Genomic DNA, 20,864 nt, shown 5'->3' with positions numbered 1-20,864 from the left:
GAACCACAAATTGAATAGAGCAGCAGTGTGAAGATGCCATTTTCAAGGCTGGAAAACATTTCAGTCAGTAGTAGACACTAGCATCATATTTCTAGGGCTAAATTCAGATACCACAGATAGATGATTAAGGGGTGTGTGTGTGAATAAGCATGGCTTGTTGGTGGGCTTTGCATGTACTTTGCTTCTCTTGGAGGCGGACATCTTGGTGGGTTATTTGTGGCGCCCCCTGGTGGGGTTTTCAAAGGGAGAGATGTTCAGAGGTGGTTTGCCATTGCCTGCCTCCACGTTATGCTCCCGGTAGTCCATGGTGGTCTCTCATCCAAATACTGGCTAGGGTAGACCCTGCTTAGCTTCTGAGATCTGACAAGATTAGGCTAGCCTGGACTTTCCAGGTCAGGATCTGACATACTTACCTTCTAAAAATTAATCAAATACACTGTTAAAAATGGCATTTCTTTTCAAAGAATAATGGGAATGCAGATAAATTGTATTAGTTAGAAGTATGTCCTGGAATAAAAGCTCTATTTAGTTGTAAATCAGCATGTTAAATGTTATGAGTATGCATACTTTTTAAAATGCTATCTGAAGTACAAATGGAAATACTGATTTAAATCAGTGGTTCAAAGGTGGTCTTCTCTGAGTGATGTAAATAATTTGAATCACTTATTTAAATCATTGCACTCAAATTTGTACTTCGCACAGATTCAGCCAAAGCAAAGCATGTTTATTTTCTTTGGTTTAACTGGAGAAATGTAAATGTTCTTCATTCTCCCATTTCTCTCTTTTGTTCCTAAATGGATTTTGCTGTTATCTCCATGAGAATGTTTAAAACTATCTACACTTAGTTTACTAAATTCAGAACTACTAATGGTCATGCTTGGGTAAGAGTATCTACCCTGATAGTTCCGTACTAAGTTATTCCATCTACACATGTCTTGATTGTATTGTCTTTTCAGTGCTGGGGTGCCCAGCGTGGCACAAGAGGTTGTCCTGGTATCTGCTGACATCTTTGCTGGCATCCACCAGGTGTTTTTAGAATGTGGATGGGGCCAGGGGGGCAATTACTGTTGCAACTGGCTATGCAGATTCAAATAATATTTTAGCAGCGGCAACCACCACAGTGTTGTATTTATTCTCTCATTCCTCTTTCCCAGTGTATTTTTTAATCAACCCTCTTATTCTCTGTACTTGGGCTTCTTCTCTCTCTGGGAACAAAAGCTTCATGTATAGCCGCAAATGTGTGGTTACATGGTGCTTGAACCACCCTGTGCTAGATTTCTAGCAGTACCCATGGGCTCAAAAAGGTTGGGGACCCCTGCTTTAGTGCATATGATCTCAAACATGGTAAACTGAGCACATGTGGCATGTACTGTGCTCCATGTACTCCCTGAATTTCAGTGTCTTTTATCTTGATTGTCCACATGTCAGAGCCTCCTGTACCATATTACTAACGGCTCCCTTGGCTTTTGAAACTAATCTGATGTGCAGTGTGTGGTTGTCTCTTATTAGAGGGGGGGGAAATGAACATTTTAGAGCAGGAGCGGCTGTGTGTGTTTCCCAGTATTCACAGCCGTTGTCTTGGAAGATGCTCCTAACAAATCTAATGGGTGATAATGGAAGGTGACATCAAGTTACAACTGACATTGCAACCCCTTAGAGCATAGGTGTCAAACTCGTGACCCTCCAGATGTTGTGGACTACAGTTCCCATCATCCCCTGCCAGCATCGTGCTGGCAGGGGATTATGGGAACTGTAGTCCATAACATCTGGAGGGCCACGAGTTTGACACCTGTGCTTTAGAGTTTTCAAGGCAAGAGACAGTGGTCACTAACCAGGGCTCACCCTACTTAGCTTTTGAAATCTGACAGATCGGGCTAGTCTGGGCCATCCAGGTCAGAATAGTTACATGCTTTTTACACACTTTTTATTCTGCCTTGTGTCCCAGCTTGCTTGAGCGAAAGTATTCTAAATAACAAACTTCCACTGTGTCACAGTGGAAAGTGCGTCATAATTTTAGGAATGTCTGCTATTTCAGTGTAAGCAGTTGTGTCGATACTATACAGCTGGAAAAATAAATGTATTATGAAACAAGTTCTTAAGTAAATGAACATTATCTAAAAAAATGTTGCATTTGGGAGATGCAAGATTGATCACTTCAGGTTTGCCTTATATTATTATACTGAAAGTTTTACTGACGGGTGTTTTTAGTAAGCTACAACTAACAGATCAGGAATCTTGATTCATGTTTTCTCTGGAATTGTCATATGCTCTGAAAGTCAAGTCACAAAAAAAGTAAGGGGCTATGTAGTATGCCAGCAGTTCTGCAAAAACACAGGAATTTGATTAGAAGAACTGAAAGTATCTAGAGTATTCTGTCCAAACCTATGTGTTCTGTTCTTTTCCTAACTTTGGGTTCCAAAAAACCGTCTGTAAAGGCTGATAAAATTTCACCAAATGTTTAAAGAATGATCACCGCATTTAAACTGTCATTACTGCTCTTGTATGTAAGAAATAGTATTTAAACGTTTTTTAATTTTTTTTAATTTTCCCCCTTTTGAATAGTTTCATTCCGATCAGCAGTGTAATTGGAATGCAGCCATCGTCTGGAGAAGGAAGGAGAATTTTTGGCAAGAGGTAGCAGAGCAGTTGGGACATTTACTCAGATTAAAGTATAAGTCTATTCATTATCAGTACAGCCCATATTACCAGCAATGTAGCATTGTGTTTCTACAGCTGGGACCTATTTTTAATGATCATATTCCTTGTATAATGCATACAAACAGCTGAGAACTAATCATGGAAGGGTATGTTAATGACTTTCTGTTAAAAATTATTTTAGGTATCGGAGGGATTTCCCCCCCTCCAAGTTGGGTTGTTGTATGAACTGTAAAGGTACTTTTTTTTCCTATACCACTCTTTTCTCACCTGTCCAAAAATGATATTTTCAGTAAAAAGAACACTGTCTTGGCTTTATAGGACTTCATGTTGAAGCAACTGTTTGGCTTCATAAAGTTTTCATTGTTTTTCTGTGGCAATGTCACCAGAAAGCCAGAGGATTAAAAAATGTAATCTTAGTTTTGGACAAAACTTTCTCCTAAAAAATTGCTATTTGTTGCCAGAGCATTTATTGTTTTTGGCAATAAAATAAGCAATTTTTCTTATAATAGCGTTTGTATTGCAAGTAGGGGTAAATACCATGGGAAAAAACCTAACTTTTTTTGCATCTAGATATCAAGGAGCTGGAAAATATCAGTATTTCTAGTTACCTGGGCTACTACTGGTTCTGTTTATTTCAACTAGAGATTCTGATTTTATTCAGCTTCATCCAGGGGTCTGCAACCTGCGGCTCTCCAGATGTTCATGGACTACAGTCCCCAATTAGTCATGCTGGCAGGGGCTGATGGGATTTGTAGTCCATGAACATCTGGAGAGCCGCAGGTTGCAGACCCCTAGGGGAATCTTTTAATGGGGCTTGAAGGGCATATAGCTCCAGAGGAGATGCTGTTGACTGCGCACTAAATCATCCCCATGTTTCAAGTGAATTGGATCAAGTAGTTCAATTCTGTGGGCCCCTCAACAAAGTTCTCGCAGCCATCCACCATTGTTTCCTATGAGGGGAGAGATTCCAAGCTTTCTCCAGGGCAAACAATAACCAAACACACAAGAACAAGCAAAGCAACAACTGGCCAAAAACCTCCCAGTGCAAACAGAACCAAGAAGCCCAAAGAACCAATGCAGAACCAGGGAATCCCAGCAGAAAACTCGGGGCAATGTGGCAAGCCCAACACAACCATGTCAAGCCAGGGAATCCAAGCCAAACGGATTTAACAAGGAATGCAGTTGCCAGCCCAACAAATGTCATAGCAATGTCAAACCAGAAAATTCAAGCCAACGTTGGACTCGAGAATCCAGTGCAAACCAACTTGGACAAAGAATTCAACGTTGTAACCTGCAAGACCAACAGAACTAATTTCAAAGTACACAATCCATGCCAAACCAGCCTAGCAAGCTGATACCAAGCCTTGGCAAAAAGACACTGAAACAGACTCAGGCCAAGCAGGGAAATTGGGTTAGTCTGACTGTAAGGTGCTTAAAAGGCAATCCGTTATAAGCATCAGCAATTTAAATGAAACAGTGGTAAAGATATATTTAATAGGATATTGCTTCAGAAACATTAATTCAGAACTTAATACCTGCGAGACCGTCTTACCCCATATGCCCCTATACCAGTGATGGCGAACCTATGGCACGGGTGCCAGAGGTGGCACTCAGAGCCCTCTCTGTGGGCACACGCAAACAGAGTCACCCCCCACACACACACACACATCTAGGCTTGCCTGGGCCACTGGGCTCTATTATTAGCTTTAAACCTAAGACCTAGTTTTGGGGAAGCAGTGTAGGTACTTTTCATGCAAAGTACCAAAACACGATACTTTATCTGGGAGTAAGCTCGATTGGTGGCAATGGGGCTTGCTTCTGAGTAAACCCTCCTAGGGTTGTGATTCACCCGTTGGAAGAGTTGCTTCAAAGCAAAGCCACCGACTACCACCAAGCTGGCTCCTGAGTAAGGCATGCCTTGGAGCCAACCGTTTTTCTAAACTGAAACCTCAGTATTCAGGTTAAATTGCCTTGTTGGCACTTTGCAATACATAAATGGGTTTTGGGTTGCAATTTGGGCACTCGGTCTCGAAAAGGTTCGCCATCACTGCCCTATACTTACTGGTGGTTTCCCACCCCTCAATGATGCGACTGGCCTCCACCAGGGCCAGGGTTTTTACCGCCCACGCCCCAGCCTGGTGGAACGCTCTTCCTCCAGCTATTTGGGCCCTGCAGTACCTACACGAGTTCCGCAGGGCTTGTAAAACAGAGCTGTTCCACTGATCCTTTGGGGGAGCCAGTTGCTGATTGGCTGCTCCCCTGCTTCCCCCGCTGTAACATCTTTTTATGCCATCCAGGCGACTGTGATATCTGTGTCAGCCTCCCGGCAGGAGGCAGAAAGGCTCTGGGACACCACATATAATTGAGGGTTTATCTGTATTAGATTTTAATGTATTTATCTAAATTATGTGTTGGTTTTATTGTATTAGTTTTGTTGTTTTGTTGTAAACCGCCCAGAGCCCTTCGGGGAAAGGGCGGTATACTAAATTTAAATAACAATAACAATAGCAAACAACAACAACAACAACAACAACAACAACTTTTACTGGAAACAAATAAAGATCTGCTTTAGCCACTGCTTGGGCCTTTAAGCAAAAAGGTGGTAAAATCTTTAGGGATGTGATTGCAAATGAGTTACATTCCAGATCTCCGCTTTGTTGTTACGTTTCTGCCAGATGTTAGGAGGATTATTTTATGGCCTTATTTCCCACATCATCTGCTTATAGTCATAAAGTTCAAGCATTGCTTTCCCCAGATATAGTGAAATGGCCTCCAGTTGCAATATCAGGAGTTAAATCAGGAGAGCCAGCGTGGTGTAGTTGTTAAGAGCAGGTGCACTCTAATCTGGGGAACTGGGTTTGATTCGCCACTTTGCCTTTTTAGCTGTGGAAGCTTATCTGATGAACTAGATTATCTTGTGCACTCCCAGCACATGCCAGCTGGGTGACCTTGGGCTAGTCACAGCTCTTTGGAGCTCTCTCAGCCCCACCTACCTCACAAGGTGTTTGTTGTGAGTGGGGAAGGGAAAGAAGATTGTAAGCCCCTTTGAGTCTCTTTCAGGAGAGAAAGATGGGATATAAATCCAAACTCCTCTTCTTCTTAAATCTCCCATTTCTCAAATGAAATATGGTAAGGCACCAGGACCTGATCAGATGCTTCTGGAGTTATTTAAAGTGAATGATGACTTGTGGGCCAAGATTTTGGCACCTATTTTTACTCAGATCCATTTACAAAAAAGGTGATCCATCAGATCCATGTAACTATTGTTCAGTAATTCTGCTTGTCAGTAGTAGGCATGTTATATGCTTCAAAGTTATGGCTGATTTTATTTGGAGGTCTTGCATAGACGGATCTTGCTGTCTGGCATTATCTAAGGATGCCAATTTGACAGCAGTGCTAGTAATAAGACTGGAATTGGTATTTCCTGGTTGGTGCATCTGATTCAGGTGGTAGAATAAAACAAAAGTCCAGTGACACCTTAAAGTCTAAAAACATGTATTCAGTATGGACTTCCGTGACTCACATCTCAGACATGTATAGGAAACTCCAACAACATTCTGCATAGGTGTCAAACTTGTGGCCCTCCAGATGTTATGGACTACAGTGCATGATGCTGGCAGGGGATGATGGGAACTGAAGTCCATAACATCTGGAGGGCTGCGGGTTTGACACCTGTGTGTTAAAGGAATGATTCTGGGTGAAGGGGGAGATGAGAAGCAGAGTGGGTGTGAATTCCATTCCGAGTAGTTCAAGTGTAAATTCTATGCAGAAATAACTAGGCTAGGATAAGCAGTTGCAAACATTATTGCATCAGACTACTTCTCCCTGGACTCTGAGTAAACTTTGTCACCTTGCTTATTATTTGTAGTTGCTGATTATGCTTCAGTAATGCACACAGAGAATTCATACTTGAAAGAGGATGGAATTTGCATCCCAATCAGGGTGGAATTTGCATCCCACTGAAATAAACGTTGGTAGCCTTTAAGGTATCATTGGACTTCTGTTTTATTTTGCTGTAACTGACTACCAAAGCTTCCTCTTTGCAGGCAGATTGCAGAGCCTTTCTGTTTCTCAGCAGCTGCCAACTGCTTCCCCAGCCCACGGGGGCAGACAAGAGGTGAGACCCGACAGAGAGGTGACAGATGTTTTGACTTAGTCACCAACAAGGCTTCGGGGTGAAATCGGGCACAGCAGCAGTGCAAGGAATAAGAGGAAGTTGGAACTGGAAACTCTTTGGGCAATCCAGTGCACTTGGCCAAGAATCCTGGGACAGAAGTTTCAGCTGAGCCCCTGCTTGGCTGAGGCTTTAGGACATATTTTTGGTTCTGGTGGGCTACTGTACTTGGACACAGAGGTTGTCAAAGGTGTTTTCCCCCTAGCAATCAATTGTAGCTTTTATTCAATAAATGTTATGCTTTTTTCTTCAGTATTTCAAAAAGATTTTGAAAATGGGTTAACTTTATGTAACTGGTTGACTGCTAGTTGGTTGGTGGTTTCAATTTTCTTCTAGCAAATTTTCAGACTACAATCCTTGTGAGTGAGGAGGAAAGTTTTTTTTTTTAAACCCCCCCCCCCCCCGGCCTATATGTTACATTTCACTACAAGGATGAAACCTTTTTAATTAACTTCCCTTGAACAGTTACAGTACCACAAATTTTGTCTTTAAGACAGACCTGAATATTAAAAGTATTTGATGTGATTTGTGTCAAGAGCATGAACTTGTGAACTATGATCTTAGTGGCATACACTGCCCAGCTGAACTTATTTTTAATCTGAACTGATGCCTCAGGTGTGCCAGGATCAACCCACTTTATGTTGGAACACTCTGATTCCTCCTGAGATATTGAGGTATTGGAGATTCCCACAGCTCTAGGTAAAGTGTTGGACAGTGTGCACTTGTGTAAAATTCCTGTTGGTAAGACTTTCTAGGCCGTGAACATGAGCAGAAATGCGAGGGCCATGTCTGAAATCAGGAAATGTTGCTTTCCCAGATGAAATTGCATAGTGTCTTGAGGGAGGGTAGTTTGCTGTTAGACTTGGGAAAGAAGGGGGAAATCAATACATCCAGGATAATGAAGAGGTGTTTTGAGAAGTGATTCTGAAAATCAGGACCCCTAGTATTCTAAAGACGGTTCTGCTTGTTATTTTTTAGAGTGGTTATAGAAGAAAGGGAGGTTGATGTGTACAGGTTTCAGATCTTTAGAAAAAGTGAATCCCAAAGGCTTGGTGTATGTTGTAATTTCTATAACACTGTTTGGTTAGTGAGTCTGTCTAATTATTATAGTTTGCAAAAAGAAGTTTCCTTGTAGCACTATTTATTAAAATGTTATCTAGTTGTCTTCATAGTGGTTTATTTTCATGGCTGGTGCCTATGAATGTTCTATTAAGAACTACCGGTATATAGGATTATGTCACAATGACCAGAGCATCTGACTTACAGTGATGGCATGCTTACAACAGGCTTAAGAGGCAGTACATTGTAGTGTTTAGAGTGTTGGACTAGGACAGTGGTGGCGAACCTATGGCACTCCAGATGTTCATGGACTACCAATTCCCATCAGCCCCTGCCATGAACATCTGGAGTGCCATAGGTTCGCCACCACTGTCCTAGGATGTTGGAGATCTAGGTTCAAAACACCATTCTACAATGAAAGCTTGATGGCTGAGCTTGGTCTGGTCATGCATTGTCAGCCTAACCTTCCAAGGCAGAGGGGGAATTCAAACATGGTTCTCCCAGACTCTATTTGGGTACTAACCATTACATTGCACCAACTTTGTGTAGCCACTGGGGAGAAGGAGTATTAATGAAGTAAACAACTATAAGTTCTTTTCAGTTTTTGTGCCCATGAATATTCCTACACTTTCTCATACCTGTCTTTCTCTCACCTTCCACAATTCCCTTGGCCAACAGAAACCCTCCATTCTCTCCCACTTGAGAGAGGCAGCCAAATAAAGTACATTATTCTTGAATAGCTATTGAAATATCAAGGGATATGAGGATTGACAAATCATGCTGCTAGATAATTTTCACCGTGAATAGTGTTATCTTTTCTTCTGCCGGCTATAATCATCTGCCCTATTTTACATCTTTTCATTGAGTAGAATGGATGGCTATGGAGGCTTCAATTAGCTCATTCTTCTACCTCCAGTGGAACTGAGAAAGGAGCGAATCTGAGTGAATTCCGTAGTGCCTGAAGATTTATGAGATAGTCATCTTTTTGTCCGCATTGACTGGCAGTGCTGGAAGAGAGTGGGGTGCATGGCAGAGTATTCATCTCAGAATGCTGTAGTTGATATGTTGTGCCCATTGGCCATAGCTTGTGATCTGTTTGTGGAGATTAAAAGTTAAAGAAACTCAGCTTCATGACATGTCTTCTTTTGTTCTTCTTTATAGTTCTCTGTGCAAAAAACTTGGTGAAAAAGGATTTTTTCCGTAAGTAAAGACTTCTTATACCTGCATTGTATGAAGTGTAATGTTTGATTGTCCTCTGCTGTGTTTCTTACCATAAACAAAGCACTGAGTTGGATGCTGTGATCCACTGATGCAAAGTCTGATGATCTTTCCCACATTCTCTTCCCTGCAGCAGTTCTTTCTGAAACCAGGAAAATTTATTCTTGGGGTCATGGGACTCACATGATCTAGTAAACTACACAGCTTGGGAGGATGCAGTGGGAAGGGAAGAGGCGATCAAATCACCCTTTTCTCTTTCTTCCATCAGTGGAGCTGTGCTGATTGAAGAGGCAGGATGGCCTTTTGTCCTGCAGCATCCTAATACACATACTTTTCACAAAAACCGGTCATGTAATCTTGAAAATAAACTTTCCCAGGATCAGAAAGTAGCCCCTGTGGGGAAGGGAGAGTGGGGAAGATCCATCACCTTCTGCCCAAGGGACTGTGGGATCCAATCTATTGTCAGGGAGCCCTGTTATAATAATTTGATAGTCACTGTTGACAAGGGCTCTGATCTGTGCATTTTGCTGATACTGATCTGATTGTGTTACTGCACTTATAATATAGTTTTTCTGTTGCGTCGAATTGTGCAGAATTATGATGGAAGCATTTTGTAATGAATAATTCACTTGATGTTGTGTAACTCTTGTTTACAGAATTAGAATATAGAAGAGGATCACTAATATATTATAACTGTACTTAAAATCTCATGCAACAATGAAAAGGTCTGCACATGTGTACTTCTCTGAGTGTATGTGGAGATGGATTTATCTCATCTTCCTAGTCTTCTACAGCTGATCATACTGCTTGAAAAACTGCTCTAAAGGATTGAAAGTCCCTTGGGAAATCTGCAGATATTTCTGTCCTTGTGTGTGCAGAAATACTTTTTGATCATGCCAGGGCACCTTTGCATCCAACCCTACCTTAATCACTGGCTTGTTTTTGAAACCCCTATCTCCAGAAGAGGCTCACGTCAGTACAGAAAAGCAAGGTCTGCCCTGAAGTTTGCAATAAGCAGCCCCATCCACGGCTCTCACCAGCAGCACATGGTGCTGTTAAGGCACAGGGTGGCACGGGGAGTGAAAAATAATAATAATAAAAAGCCCATCCCCAGAAAGCCCTCCTTCGGGTTTGGTGTAAGTCTGAGGGGCAGGGTGCCATGCTCCTGGCCCTAACCCCTGGGAGGAAGCTAATGTCGGCTTCACCCCTGGGAACATTCCCTCCCTCCCAACACTGGCATCTGATTAGGATGCCAGCACAGCCCTGCAGTGATCCAGACTATGGCGCTTTGCCATTGTGGAGCTGGGGAGTGGCCACATGCTGGCACATCTGTTCCTCTGCTGGGATAAGTGCCCCAGAAAGGGCAAATGAGCAGGCAGAAGACAGTGCTGCGCTCCAAACCCTTTCACCCCTCCCCCCGACGTTGATATGACTAAAGACAAAAGGCAGAGGAGTGGAAGAAAACAATAGCATTCAAAAACAACCTGAGAATTTGGTATGCATTGAAAATGGAAGTGTCATCTGGTTCAAGCAGTGTTTTCCATCTGGAGAATTCAGTGTGAAATTATTAAAATCCCCGGCTTTGGCTTTTGTGTACAAAAGCATATTGATACATACATTAATAATTACTATATGCATTCCTGAATCTTTAACCGATCTAGGCATCTCTAGATATCTTTGACATTTCTTAATCTTTGACATGTCTAGAAGCAGCAGTGGTGTAGTGGTTAAGAGCAGGTGCACTCTGATCTGGAGATCTGGGTTTGATTCCCCACTTTGCCACTTGAGCTGTGGAGGTTTATCTGGGGAATTCAGATTAACCTGTGCACTTCCAACACACGCCAGCTGGGTGAACTTGGGCTAGTCACATCTTTCTGGAGCTCTCTCAGCCCCACCTACCTCACAGGATGTTTGTTGGGGGGGGGGAGTGAAAGGAGATTGTAGACTCCCTTTGAGTCTCCTACAGGAGAGAAAGGGGGGATATAAATCCAAACTCCTCCTCCTCCTCCTCCACTTCTACTTCTACTTCTACTTCTACTACTACTACTACTACTACTACTACTACTACTACTACTACTACTACTACTACTACTACTACTACTACTACTACTAAATCTTTCAAAGAGTGCTGGGGGTGTTGATTTGGGAGCATTCTTAGTATTCGATCTGTGTAAACAATTGTAAACAGCCACGTTTCTTTTGGTATTTATGACAGCAGCCCACTTTGTCTTGAGCTTCTAATACCCAAATAAACAAACTATGAATTACATGTGTGGTAAAATCAACTATGGACCTCCTTTGTACATATAGGAAAGGGAAGTCAATCCTGTCTATTTGTTTTGAAATGCCACTTTTAAAGTAAAAGTGTTTGAGAGGTTTGATGCTTTCCGGGTTGGAGATGATCAAGGGGAAAAACAGGGAGGCAAATATGCTTTATGTACAGTTTGAGATGCATAAAGGTTTCTCAAAACAAAGCTCATAGGCTATTGTAACAGGAGTACTGTTGAGTGAGAAGAATGATAACTTGGCAGATTCAAAACTTTTGTTATGGAAAGCCAACTAGCCGCAATTAATCATGGTAAAGATATACAATGTTATGTCATGTTTACATATTATGTGTTTTCCTTACTTTCAACAGGGCTTCCTGATCCATTTGCTAAAGTTGTGGTTGATGGATCTGGCCAGTGCCATTCTACAGATACTGTGAAGAATACCCTCGATCCAAAGTGGAATCAGCATTATGACTTGTAGGTGTCAACGTGGATGATCCAAATGTAATCAGACTTTGAGCTGAGTTGTTAAGAATATTACTTTGAACTGAGAAAAGAAGTTGTTGGAACCAAGTAGTTCCTGACAAGTACTCTGAGGCTTGGTAAAGATGAAAAAGTTTATTGATTTTTATTAGCAGTTTCATTTTTTAAAACTTAGGGACTGTTAACAGTACCAATAGTGTGCTTTTCATCTGTAGCTATCAAAGTGAGTTGAGTGTTCTTAGTCATTCTTGTGATGACTGATGAATACAGGCTTGGATGAATATCTGCACTCCACCCTACTCCTCAACCTTTTTGTCTTTTCACTTTATTTCTCTGTCTTCTTTTTGCATAATATCAGTTGGGTTGTTTATAACAAATCTGAGACATTTTTGTGTTGTTTCTTATCTTTGACATTCTAGATCTGTTGCATTACTTATTAGAACTCTGATGCTGTTGGACTGCATTGCTTGTAACGCATGATCTGCCTCGAGTCTCAGCAAAACATGCAAGCTATAAATAAAATACATAAATAATTCTAGTTAAGCAATTGTATTGTAACATTTTAAAGAAAAAGAGGAGAGCTATTATTCTTGCAGCTGTTAACTTTGGAAGGTCACAGAATTTCAGTGCCTGAATAACTAGAACTATGCAGTCAGTCAGAAGTTTCCAGCTGCTACCTAAGTATTCCATAGCCAATGTTCCTTACTGCTGCTTATACAAGTAGAAAATTTTGCAACTGTTTTCTTTCAGTTGTTATTAATTATTTTAAGCCATTATTAGTATTAAAATCTTATAGGACTTTTAAAGAGAATAGGGAAAGTTTAGATGAAAAGAAAAAAAATGCAGGACCGAAGCTTTGCTTCTATTTCTGTATATAAGCAGATGTTTCCAAAAGTGGGGAAAATATTCCAAATCACATTCAGTCTTGTCTGGGGGTTGCCGTTATTAGAATTCAGTAAGTGCACTATAATCAACGGAATACATGCTTGTTGTGTCACTTCCTTCAAAGTAGAAGAGAAATCTACATGCATGTGCACTTTTAGATTAGGGCAGGGGACATGGTACTACAGAATGATAAATGGGATTATCTTCCAGTTAGCGTTTGGCTAATAAATCATGGGCTGCCTACAGACGCATTAATCCTTCAAAAATGCAAGAGATGGAAAGGCAATTGCTGTCCCTTGTCTAAAAGTATTAGATTTTTTGTTGTTGAGATGAACAATGTCCTTATTGTTCTGTCAATCTAGAAGTGCTTGTATTTCAATTCTGGTAATTAAGGGACTTCACATGAACTACTATTTGTGTAAGCTTGTAGTATTCAAAGCAGGGAGCTTTATGTTTACTTTATCCATGGGATTTAAATGTTGTAAATGTTTAGCATGAATCACACAAGTCTTTTGCTATCTGTGATATGCTGATGTTAAGTAATCCTTTTGCAGAAGGTTATAAATGCCATAGTAAAGATAGTGTGAAGTTTTCTGCCAGATGTTGGTAATTAATCTGAAAGTCTGAGATTATTTGCCGTCCTCTGCTGAAAACAGTCATATAGTGGATGCTGAAGGCGTTATGTTTGCTGTAACAATACAATATTGATTGGGAACACTTGATGACACATTAGTTATGGGAAATAACTTGTGCATCAAGGATAGTAATGTCTCAATGGCAAACTGCCCACGTCATCACCTCTGTGGCTGCTGAATTCTGGTGTTCAACGAGAGGAAGGGGCAACTGTATGGAATTCTTTGAATTGGTATTACAAAACCCTTTTACCAACAACAACAAGAAGCCTTTATTGGCATTTAGACAAAACCCTTTTAATTTCCTTTCACCTATTTATGGAGGACAAATGTTGAAGGTGTGTTTCAAGTAGTATTGATAGGTAGGGGAGAACAATCTGTTTTGGCTTTACGGTACTTAAAGGACCTAATTGACATGCAACAGTCCCTTCCTTTCTCTTAAGGAAGCTGCATCTGAATGTCTAGTAAACTTGTTGTGGTGTATTTGTAAAACAGTATTTAAATTATATTAAAGTATATGAAGATCAACATGCTTCTGACATGGTTTTGTAGCATTACTTGGGGCACAACAATTCACAATGATTTCTAATTGAAGGTTTAATGGAAGATGATAGGGATAAGACACTGGAATTTATCCACAGATTTTCAGTCTGGTTGGGGTATGAACTGAGAGAAACCTGCAACATCCCTGAACTGAAATTGTCAAATAAATATTAATATTAATTTGCTTGTCAACCAAACTGCATGCAATGCATTTTTCTTATTTTCCAGTGCAACATTTACAGTACATAATGTGTCAACAGTTTTAAAACATAGCATGACACGGTCTAGATCAATTTGAAGATAAATGGAGGAGTTAAAGGTAGCAAACAAACTTGTCAGAAAGAAAAGATTTAAAATTCAAGTGTTATTGACTTCCTGCTCTTTGTTCTGGAGGCACTGTGCTTAACCTGTTCAACAAAGTAGGTTTTTTCAGCAGAGATTTATTTTACCTAGTCTCTTCAAATTCCACCCCTCCAGTTGGTTTTTAATATTAGAGTTTTGTATTGCAGTTGGTCATGAATTTTTGACTGGGGGTAGTACAGAATTATTATACTGATTCTGGTTGAAAATCAAAACTCTTTGATTTTATTTATATTACTTGTTTTTTGCATTACATTTCCCCTTCTCTAGTCCTGTGAGAGGTTCAGTGTGGCAAATAAGGTTATCTCCTCCTCACAGCAACTTGGTGGGGGGTAGGTAGGACTGGTGGTTCTCACCTTTTTTGGTATGGTGACTCACAAGTCCCAATTTACTTGGTATGGTGAACCATCCAGGGCCAGCCCAAGGTTTTTTGGTCTCCTGGGCAAACTATGACCAGCCAGTAGTTTTGTCTCCTGGGCAAACTACAGCAGCCAATCAAATGTGAGAGACCAACAAAATACTTCTCAAAAGGCATAGACATTATGAACCCCAAGCAGAATATGAAACACAGACTTCTATTATTTAACTTTAACACTTTTTGTTATGGTTGTACACTATTAAATTGACATTGTCAATGAAGAAGAAGAACAGTTGGATTTATATCCTCCTTTCTCTCCTGCAAGGTGATTCAAAGGGGCTTATTAACTCCTTTCCCTTGCCCCCCTCACAACAAACACCCTGTGAGGTGGATGGAGCTGAGAGAGCTCTGAAGAACTGTGACAAGCCCAAGGTCACCCAGCTAGCGTGTGTTGGAGTGCACAGGCTCATCTGAATTCCCCAGATAAGCCTCCACAGCTCAAGTGCCAGAGTGGGGAATCAAACCTGATTCCTCCAGATTGGAGTACACCTGCTCTTAACCACTATTCCACGGCTGCTCCTTAGACCAATGCTGATAGACCAAACTATGACTTGCCTTAAAACTACATATGTATTTCCATGGCGCTGACAATTCATTAAACAGCTCAAAACTCTCTTTGTTTTTAATCTAAATGTAGGCCATCATGTTTCTCTCTCTCCATAATGGCCAGTGTGCCTGTAGAGTAATGCTGGTCCCTGCTCTGCTTGTCTGTTCTATTCTGGTATGCACGCCATAAAGCGAAATCTTCCAATATCCTGCTATTTGAAGGCCTGCATACAAGAGAGAATGGGGGTGACAAATGCTTCAATGGTAGCATAAAAAGGCCTATATTTCTAAGTCTCAGAAGTTTTGGTCTGCCAAATTTCACATCTACATTTTTGGTTAGCCATCTGAAGAGACATTAAAGTTTTTTGGGGGGAAGTAGATAATTTAAAAGCATGACTATGAGAATATATGTTTTGTCTTGACCTGGATAGCCCGATCTGGTCATATCTCAGAAGCTAAGCAGGGACAGCCCTGGTTCGTGTTTGGATGGGAGTCAACCAAAAAAGTCGAGGGTCACTATGCAAAGGCAGGCCATGGCAGATCACCTCTGAACATCTCTTGCCTTGAAAACCTTATGTGGTTGGCACAAGTCAGCTGTAACTTGATGGCACTTTCTACAATCAGGGGGATATGTTTAGTAAGTGGAATATTTGGTTGCTTGTGCGCCCAGGGAAAGCATTTATGTAATGGAAGAAGACTGGGCTAAACATCTGTTGGAGACATCCATAATTCTTGAATTTTACATCCTCCAGGGTTAAACACCCAATGATATACCAGTCATTTTAACTTAGACATTCTGTCATTTGTCTGGCCAAAGAATGTCAGCGATATTTGATTTATGCAAAACATTTTGAAAAAAGTCTTTGAAATTCCTTTGTGTAAAATGAGTTTGACTAATATATTTACTTGAAAGTCTGTTGCCTACCTATTACATTCAGTTCTTATGAATGTGATCACTTCTGCTATAGGATGTCATATTTTAATGTATTTTTAGCCTCAAAAACACCAATTAAGAGTCAGAAAGAAACTGTATTACATGTTGTCCAAAGTATATAATCTACAACATTTGTATTTTTCTGCTTCTTGTCACTTTTCAGATACATTGGAAAGTCAGACTCTATAACAATCAGCGTATGGAACCATAAGAAAATCCATAAAAAACAGGGAGCTGGTTTTCTGGGTTGCGTGAGACTTCTTTCCAATGCTATCAGCCGCCTTAAAGACACTGGTTGTGAGTAGATAAACAAGCACTTACTTTCTTTGGAACAAGTTTTTTAGAGAGAAATTTTTTTGGTGTTATTGAAGTGTCTTTCTTTATTGGGGGTGTCTCTTAAGAATGAAAATAAAATGTTATTTGCCTGTATTTAGCAGCTTCTAGAAATGTTTAAGTAGGTATAATGTTTTATGGTATATCAGAGCATGCTGTTACATATCAGGTGATCATTGTGTATGGTGAAAAAAAATGTTCTGTTTTTATAGATCAGAGGTTGGATCTATGCAAGCTTGGACCAAATGACAATGATACTGTTAGAGGACAGATAGTAGGTGAGTGTTGGCTTGGTAATAACTTAAATATGCAAAAGTTTGGCTGTGCTGTTGCTCTTACTAGGTTCCTCCTTTTATTTCCTCGTGCCCTTTCTTGCATATAACAAGTGAAGGAGTACAGTCTTCTGGAGGCTTCTGCTGTATATATGGTTGGTTTGGATCTGGTTGACCATTTCATGAGCAGAAGGATTTTCAGTCTCAGACTTTGACTTTTTTGCTTGCTCCAAGTGCATGCAGGAACACAAAGTGGAGCGAAGAGAGTGACAGTTTACAGATGGAATTCCTTCCATTTGCAGAAACACTCAGCTGAACCAAAGCCAAAGTGTTCATTTTGTTCCCACTTCATTTTGGAGGTCTGTTGTACACATTCAAATAAAGCAGTGTCTACCTTATCTTCATAAAATACTTTGTTGCTGTTACTGTTGTCTTTTAAAAATACTTTTTGTTGTTTAGTGTTAACTGTAATCTTGAGTTTTTCCTTGCAGAAACCTTGTTTAATGGAAGTTCATGATTAACTTTTTCTGATTTCCTCAGTTTTATTAAGTAATTGGAGATTTACTAAACAGATACTAAATGTAATTCAAGTGATTGTCAAGCCAGTTAATTCCTTTAAAATGTTGTGGTCTGGTGTGAGAGATCTTAATTCTTCCATTGAAATCAGCAGGGTTATAATTGCTTAACTTTGGCTGGATCACGTCCATTATGTGACAGCCTTTACAGAACTACCTATTCATGTGCTTCCAGGTCATGTGCTACCTGCATGACAAAATCCCTGTGAAAAACAACATACGTTATACTACAGTTTGTATGTTTGATTGTTTTTAGTTGTAGAGCCAATATCTTCACTTTGTAATTAGAACTACTTCATTTTTTGAACTATTACATTTAAGAATCCACTTCCCTGAGTTTTAGATTTATATTTATATTGGGATGAAATGCCTTTGAGCTAAACAATGGAAGAAAGCAGACTGCTGGAGTACTGTTGACAACTTTCTGATTTAATCACATACTTCGTAGTTACTTATTTTTTAAAAAATTATCAGCATTGACTGAAAATGTTGACTGTCCAAATAGTTGTCGAGTTCTACTTGCAGTCTCTACCCACATTCTGAATCTGGGTCTGTTTTTGGCTGGGTCTGGTTTCTGTATTATCTTTTGCTGGATAGATGCTCATTTTGGTCTAGACATGAGCTTTCATTTCCAATATAAACAGGATTAGGAAAAGCACATTAATCTTTATGCCACTGAACCCACATATAAAGCCACGTATTCAACTTCATTCTCAACTAACCTGTTTTTGAAGTAAACAGAACTACTTCGCTTTCACATCCAGCTTTTATTTTGCAATTTACATTTCAGATATAGAATTGCCATTTTATTGTTTTGTTGGGAAGATGGTTCATGCTTGAGAAATACACTACCATGTATAAACATTGTGTCATTTTTTTAAGCTTTGTATATTTTTATTGGAAATGCGAACACGTTTGTCTCACTTAAATTCTGCCAATTCTGCCATGTGACTGTGTTTTATGCACAACACGTTAATGCATTATTAAAAACAAGTACTATTCATCTTCCTATTTTAAGGGTTGCTGAAACCCTGTGCTTTAGCACCCTTTTCTGTTAATCAGTGAACTGTTTTTACATAGGGTCATATTTCCTCCCATGGCATCCCTATCAGCCCCTGGCAGTTGAGAGTGAGCAACTTTGGACCCCACCCCGGTGTGTTATACACAAGCACAGTGGTTTAATTTTCTCTGAAAGGAGTTAGTGGTAGTCCTTCATCTGTGGGAAAGGCAGTAAAGGGGAACACCATTGAAGTGGAGGACTAGGCAAGAGGTTCACATTGTGGCTCCTTTCAGTTGTGTCCTATATTATAACTGAAACCACCTCACCTCTGTCTCATTCTTTGCCCTGTTCCCCATGCTGCCACCATTCTTCTCATTGCTATTCTTCTCCTCACTGCTATTATTATTCATACTTGCTAGAAATTTTTTTAGAACTGTGTTCAGGTATTTAGAGAGGCTGCTTTGTTTACCCTGGGGCAGAACCATCCAAAATAAGAATGCTGCCACTTTTATAAAGTCATCCACATTTCTGTTGCTTTATTTTCCTGTTGAGAGGGCCCTGCAGCGGAAGTGGAAAACTGAGGGACAGTGATGAAAGGTGGAGGTGGCCCCCCAGACGGAAGGGAAGATAGGAGTAGCCCTCCAAACACAAGTGTCCTTAGCAAAGCAGTGGGTTTTCTCCCTTCTTCAGTTCCCCCACTCTTTTTCACTCATGACAGCGCTGAATGTGACAGGGAGAAAGTTTGGAACTAGCTGTTGTATACTGAGTAGCAGGGGACTCACGAATAAAACTTGCGAAAGTGGGAATCTTACCCAGTTTTTCCACCCCGCCCCCGGCTGGCTCCTTCCCCTCTTATCCGAGAGTTCTGCTTCTCTCTGCTGCCTCTTTATACCTCTTCAGCCTTCCCACTGGCTCCTCATCCCTTTCTCTGCCACCATGTTCTTCTCCATATTGTCACTGCTTCTGTTTCTGTCTCTTGTCCTCTCGTGCCACTCATTTGCCTTTCAACGCCCTGCAGCCACTGCTGTCTCTGGTTTTGTGTACTGCGTTTGCTATGCAGCCTTCTAAACAGTGGCTGAGATCTCATGATGCCATGTTGTGAGAGCATTATTCTTTCACTTGTGGAATTTTTAAATCTCCCCCATCATTTTTTTTATTTTTCAGATTTTTTTTCTTTCTTTGTAGAAAAATTATCCCTTGTTGGTATAGAGCCATATTGGGTGGATTTCTGATCCACTGTCTGAAGCTGTGTTCTTAATTAGATAGATATAAAGTTATATCTTTATATTAACATAATGCTGCTTGAGAATATAGACTTTCTAATTTAGCCTCTGTATACAAGTAGGAAACTGACGAAATTGTAGTTTTGAAAAGGAGTCATATTGCTCCTTTTCAAACACAGTTGTTCTTTGAGCTGTATTGCAGTATCTTTAATTTGACTTTTGTTTTAATAGTAAGTCTCCAGTCAAGAGACCGGATAGGCACAGGAGGTCAAGTTGTGGACTGCAGTAGGCTATTTGATAATGATTTGCCTGATGGGTAAGTAAACACTCTAAAGGCAGGAATACATTGCATGTCATGTCAGTGATTTTAATTTTTATCAGAAATTTGTGGTGTTGCAAAACAAAAAGAACACTTGTTTGTTTAAAATTCATTTTTGGATAAATTTATTTTACAGTATGAAGGGGCGTTCAACAGTATAGTTTTCTGAGAGCATAATAAGTGCCAGTTGCACATAGTCTTACTGGACATTTCTGAGGGGAAAAACATCATTGTGATATGAAAATCTTGACATTCTGAATTGATGTAAAATAGCTTCTGCAAGTATAATTTTTTAAAATGCTGAATATTTAAGACCAGGTGCACCAGGTGATTCTCCGCTCTGCCACTTGAGCTGTGGAGGCTTATCTGGTGAACTAGATTATCTTGTGTACTTGTGCATTTACTGTTTATATGAATGATGATCACTGCCCCGAGCCCAGAAGGGGAGAGGCGACATATTAAATTTAATTTTTTTAAAAACCCATAAAAATAATAAAAGCATTCACTTGCTTTTCCCCCTACCTTGTACCTGTGAACAGTCTACATGTAATCTAGGCAAATTCCGCATGGGCCAAAAACAGTGGTGTGAAAACGGTGTAAACTCTTTTACACCATTTTAAACCATTTTACACCCTTTTCACACCATTTTCACACTGCTGTCTTTGGCCCATGCGGAATCTGCCCTAGAGACAGTTATGTCTAGCAGGATGCATGTTAGAGGGAAATGGTGTAATGAAAAAGAAAATGCCCTTGTATGTATGTGTGATGGGGGAGATAAAAAATCATGAATAATATTGTTCATATGATGTTGTCTGCTGGAAAAATCTTATTATTAATACTGTATATTTAATTTTAATGAATTCTAGTTGGGAAGAAAGGCGGACGGCCTCTGGAAGGATTCAGTATTTAAATCACATTACCCGAACAACACAGTGGGAGCGACCAACACGGTAAGAATCCCT

At 40.2% G+C, this 20,864-nt stretch overlaps 1 protein-coding gene across 1 annotated transcript in view; it reads left to right on the top strand.

Moving 5' to 3' along the window:
* Positions 1-20,864, top strand: part of SMURF2 (SMAD specific E3 ubiquitin protein ligase 2) — a 75,569-nt gene that overhangs the window by 26,542 nt on the left and 28,163 nt on the right. The window contains exons 2-7 of the mRNA XM_048488630.1: positions 9,053-9,091; positions 11,748-11,856; positions 16,344-16,477; positions 16,726-16,791; positions 19,815-19,899; positions 20,769-20,852. Coding sequence (XP_048344587.1) covers positions 9,053-9,091; positions 11,748-11,856; positions 16,344-16,477; positions 16,726-16,791; positions 19,815-19,899; positions 20,769-20,852 — 517 coding nt within the window. The remainder of the gene's footprint in view (positions 1-9,052; positions 9,092-11,747; positions 11,857-16,343; positions 16,478-16,725; positions 16,792-19,814; positions 19,900-20,768; positions 20,853-20,864) is intronic.

Source organism: Sphaerodactylus townsendi, linkage group LG03 (assembly GCF_021028975.2).
Source record: "Sphaerodactylus townsendi isolate TG3544 linkage group LG03, MPM_Stown_v2.3, whole genome shotgun sequence".
In the NCBI taxonomy this organism is placed as follows: Eukaryota; Metazoa; Chordata; class Lepidosauria; order Squamata; family Sphaerodactylidae; genus Sphaerodactylus; species Sphaerodactylus townsendi.
The sequence above is the reverse complement of the archived record's forward strand: the minus strand, read 5'-3'. Positions and strand labels throughout refer to the sequence as shown.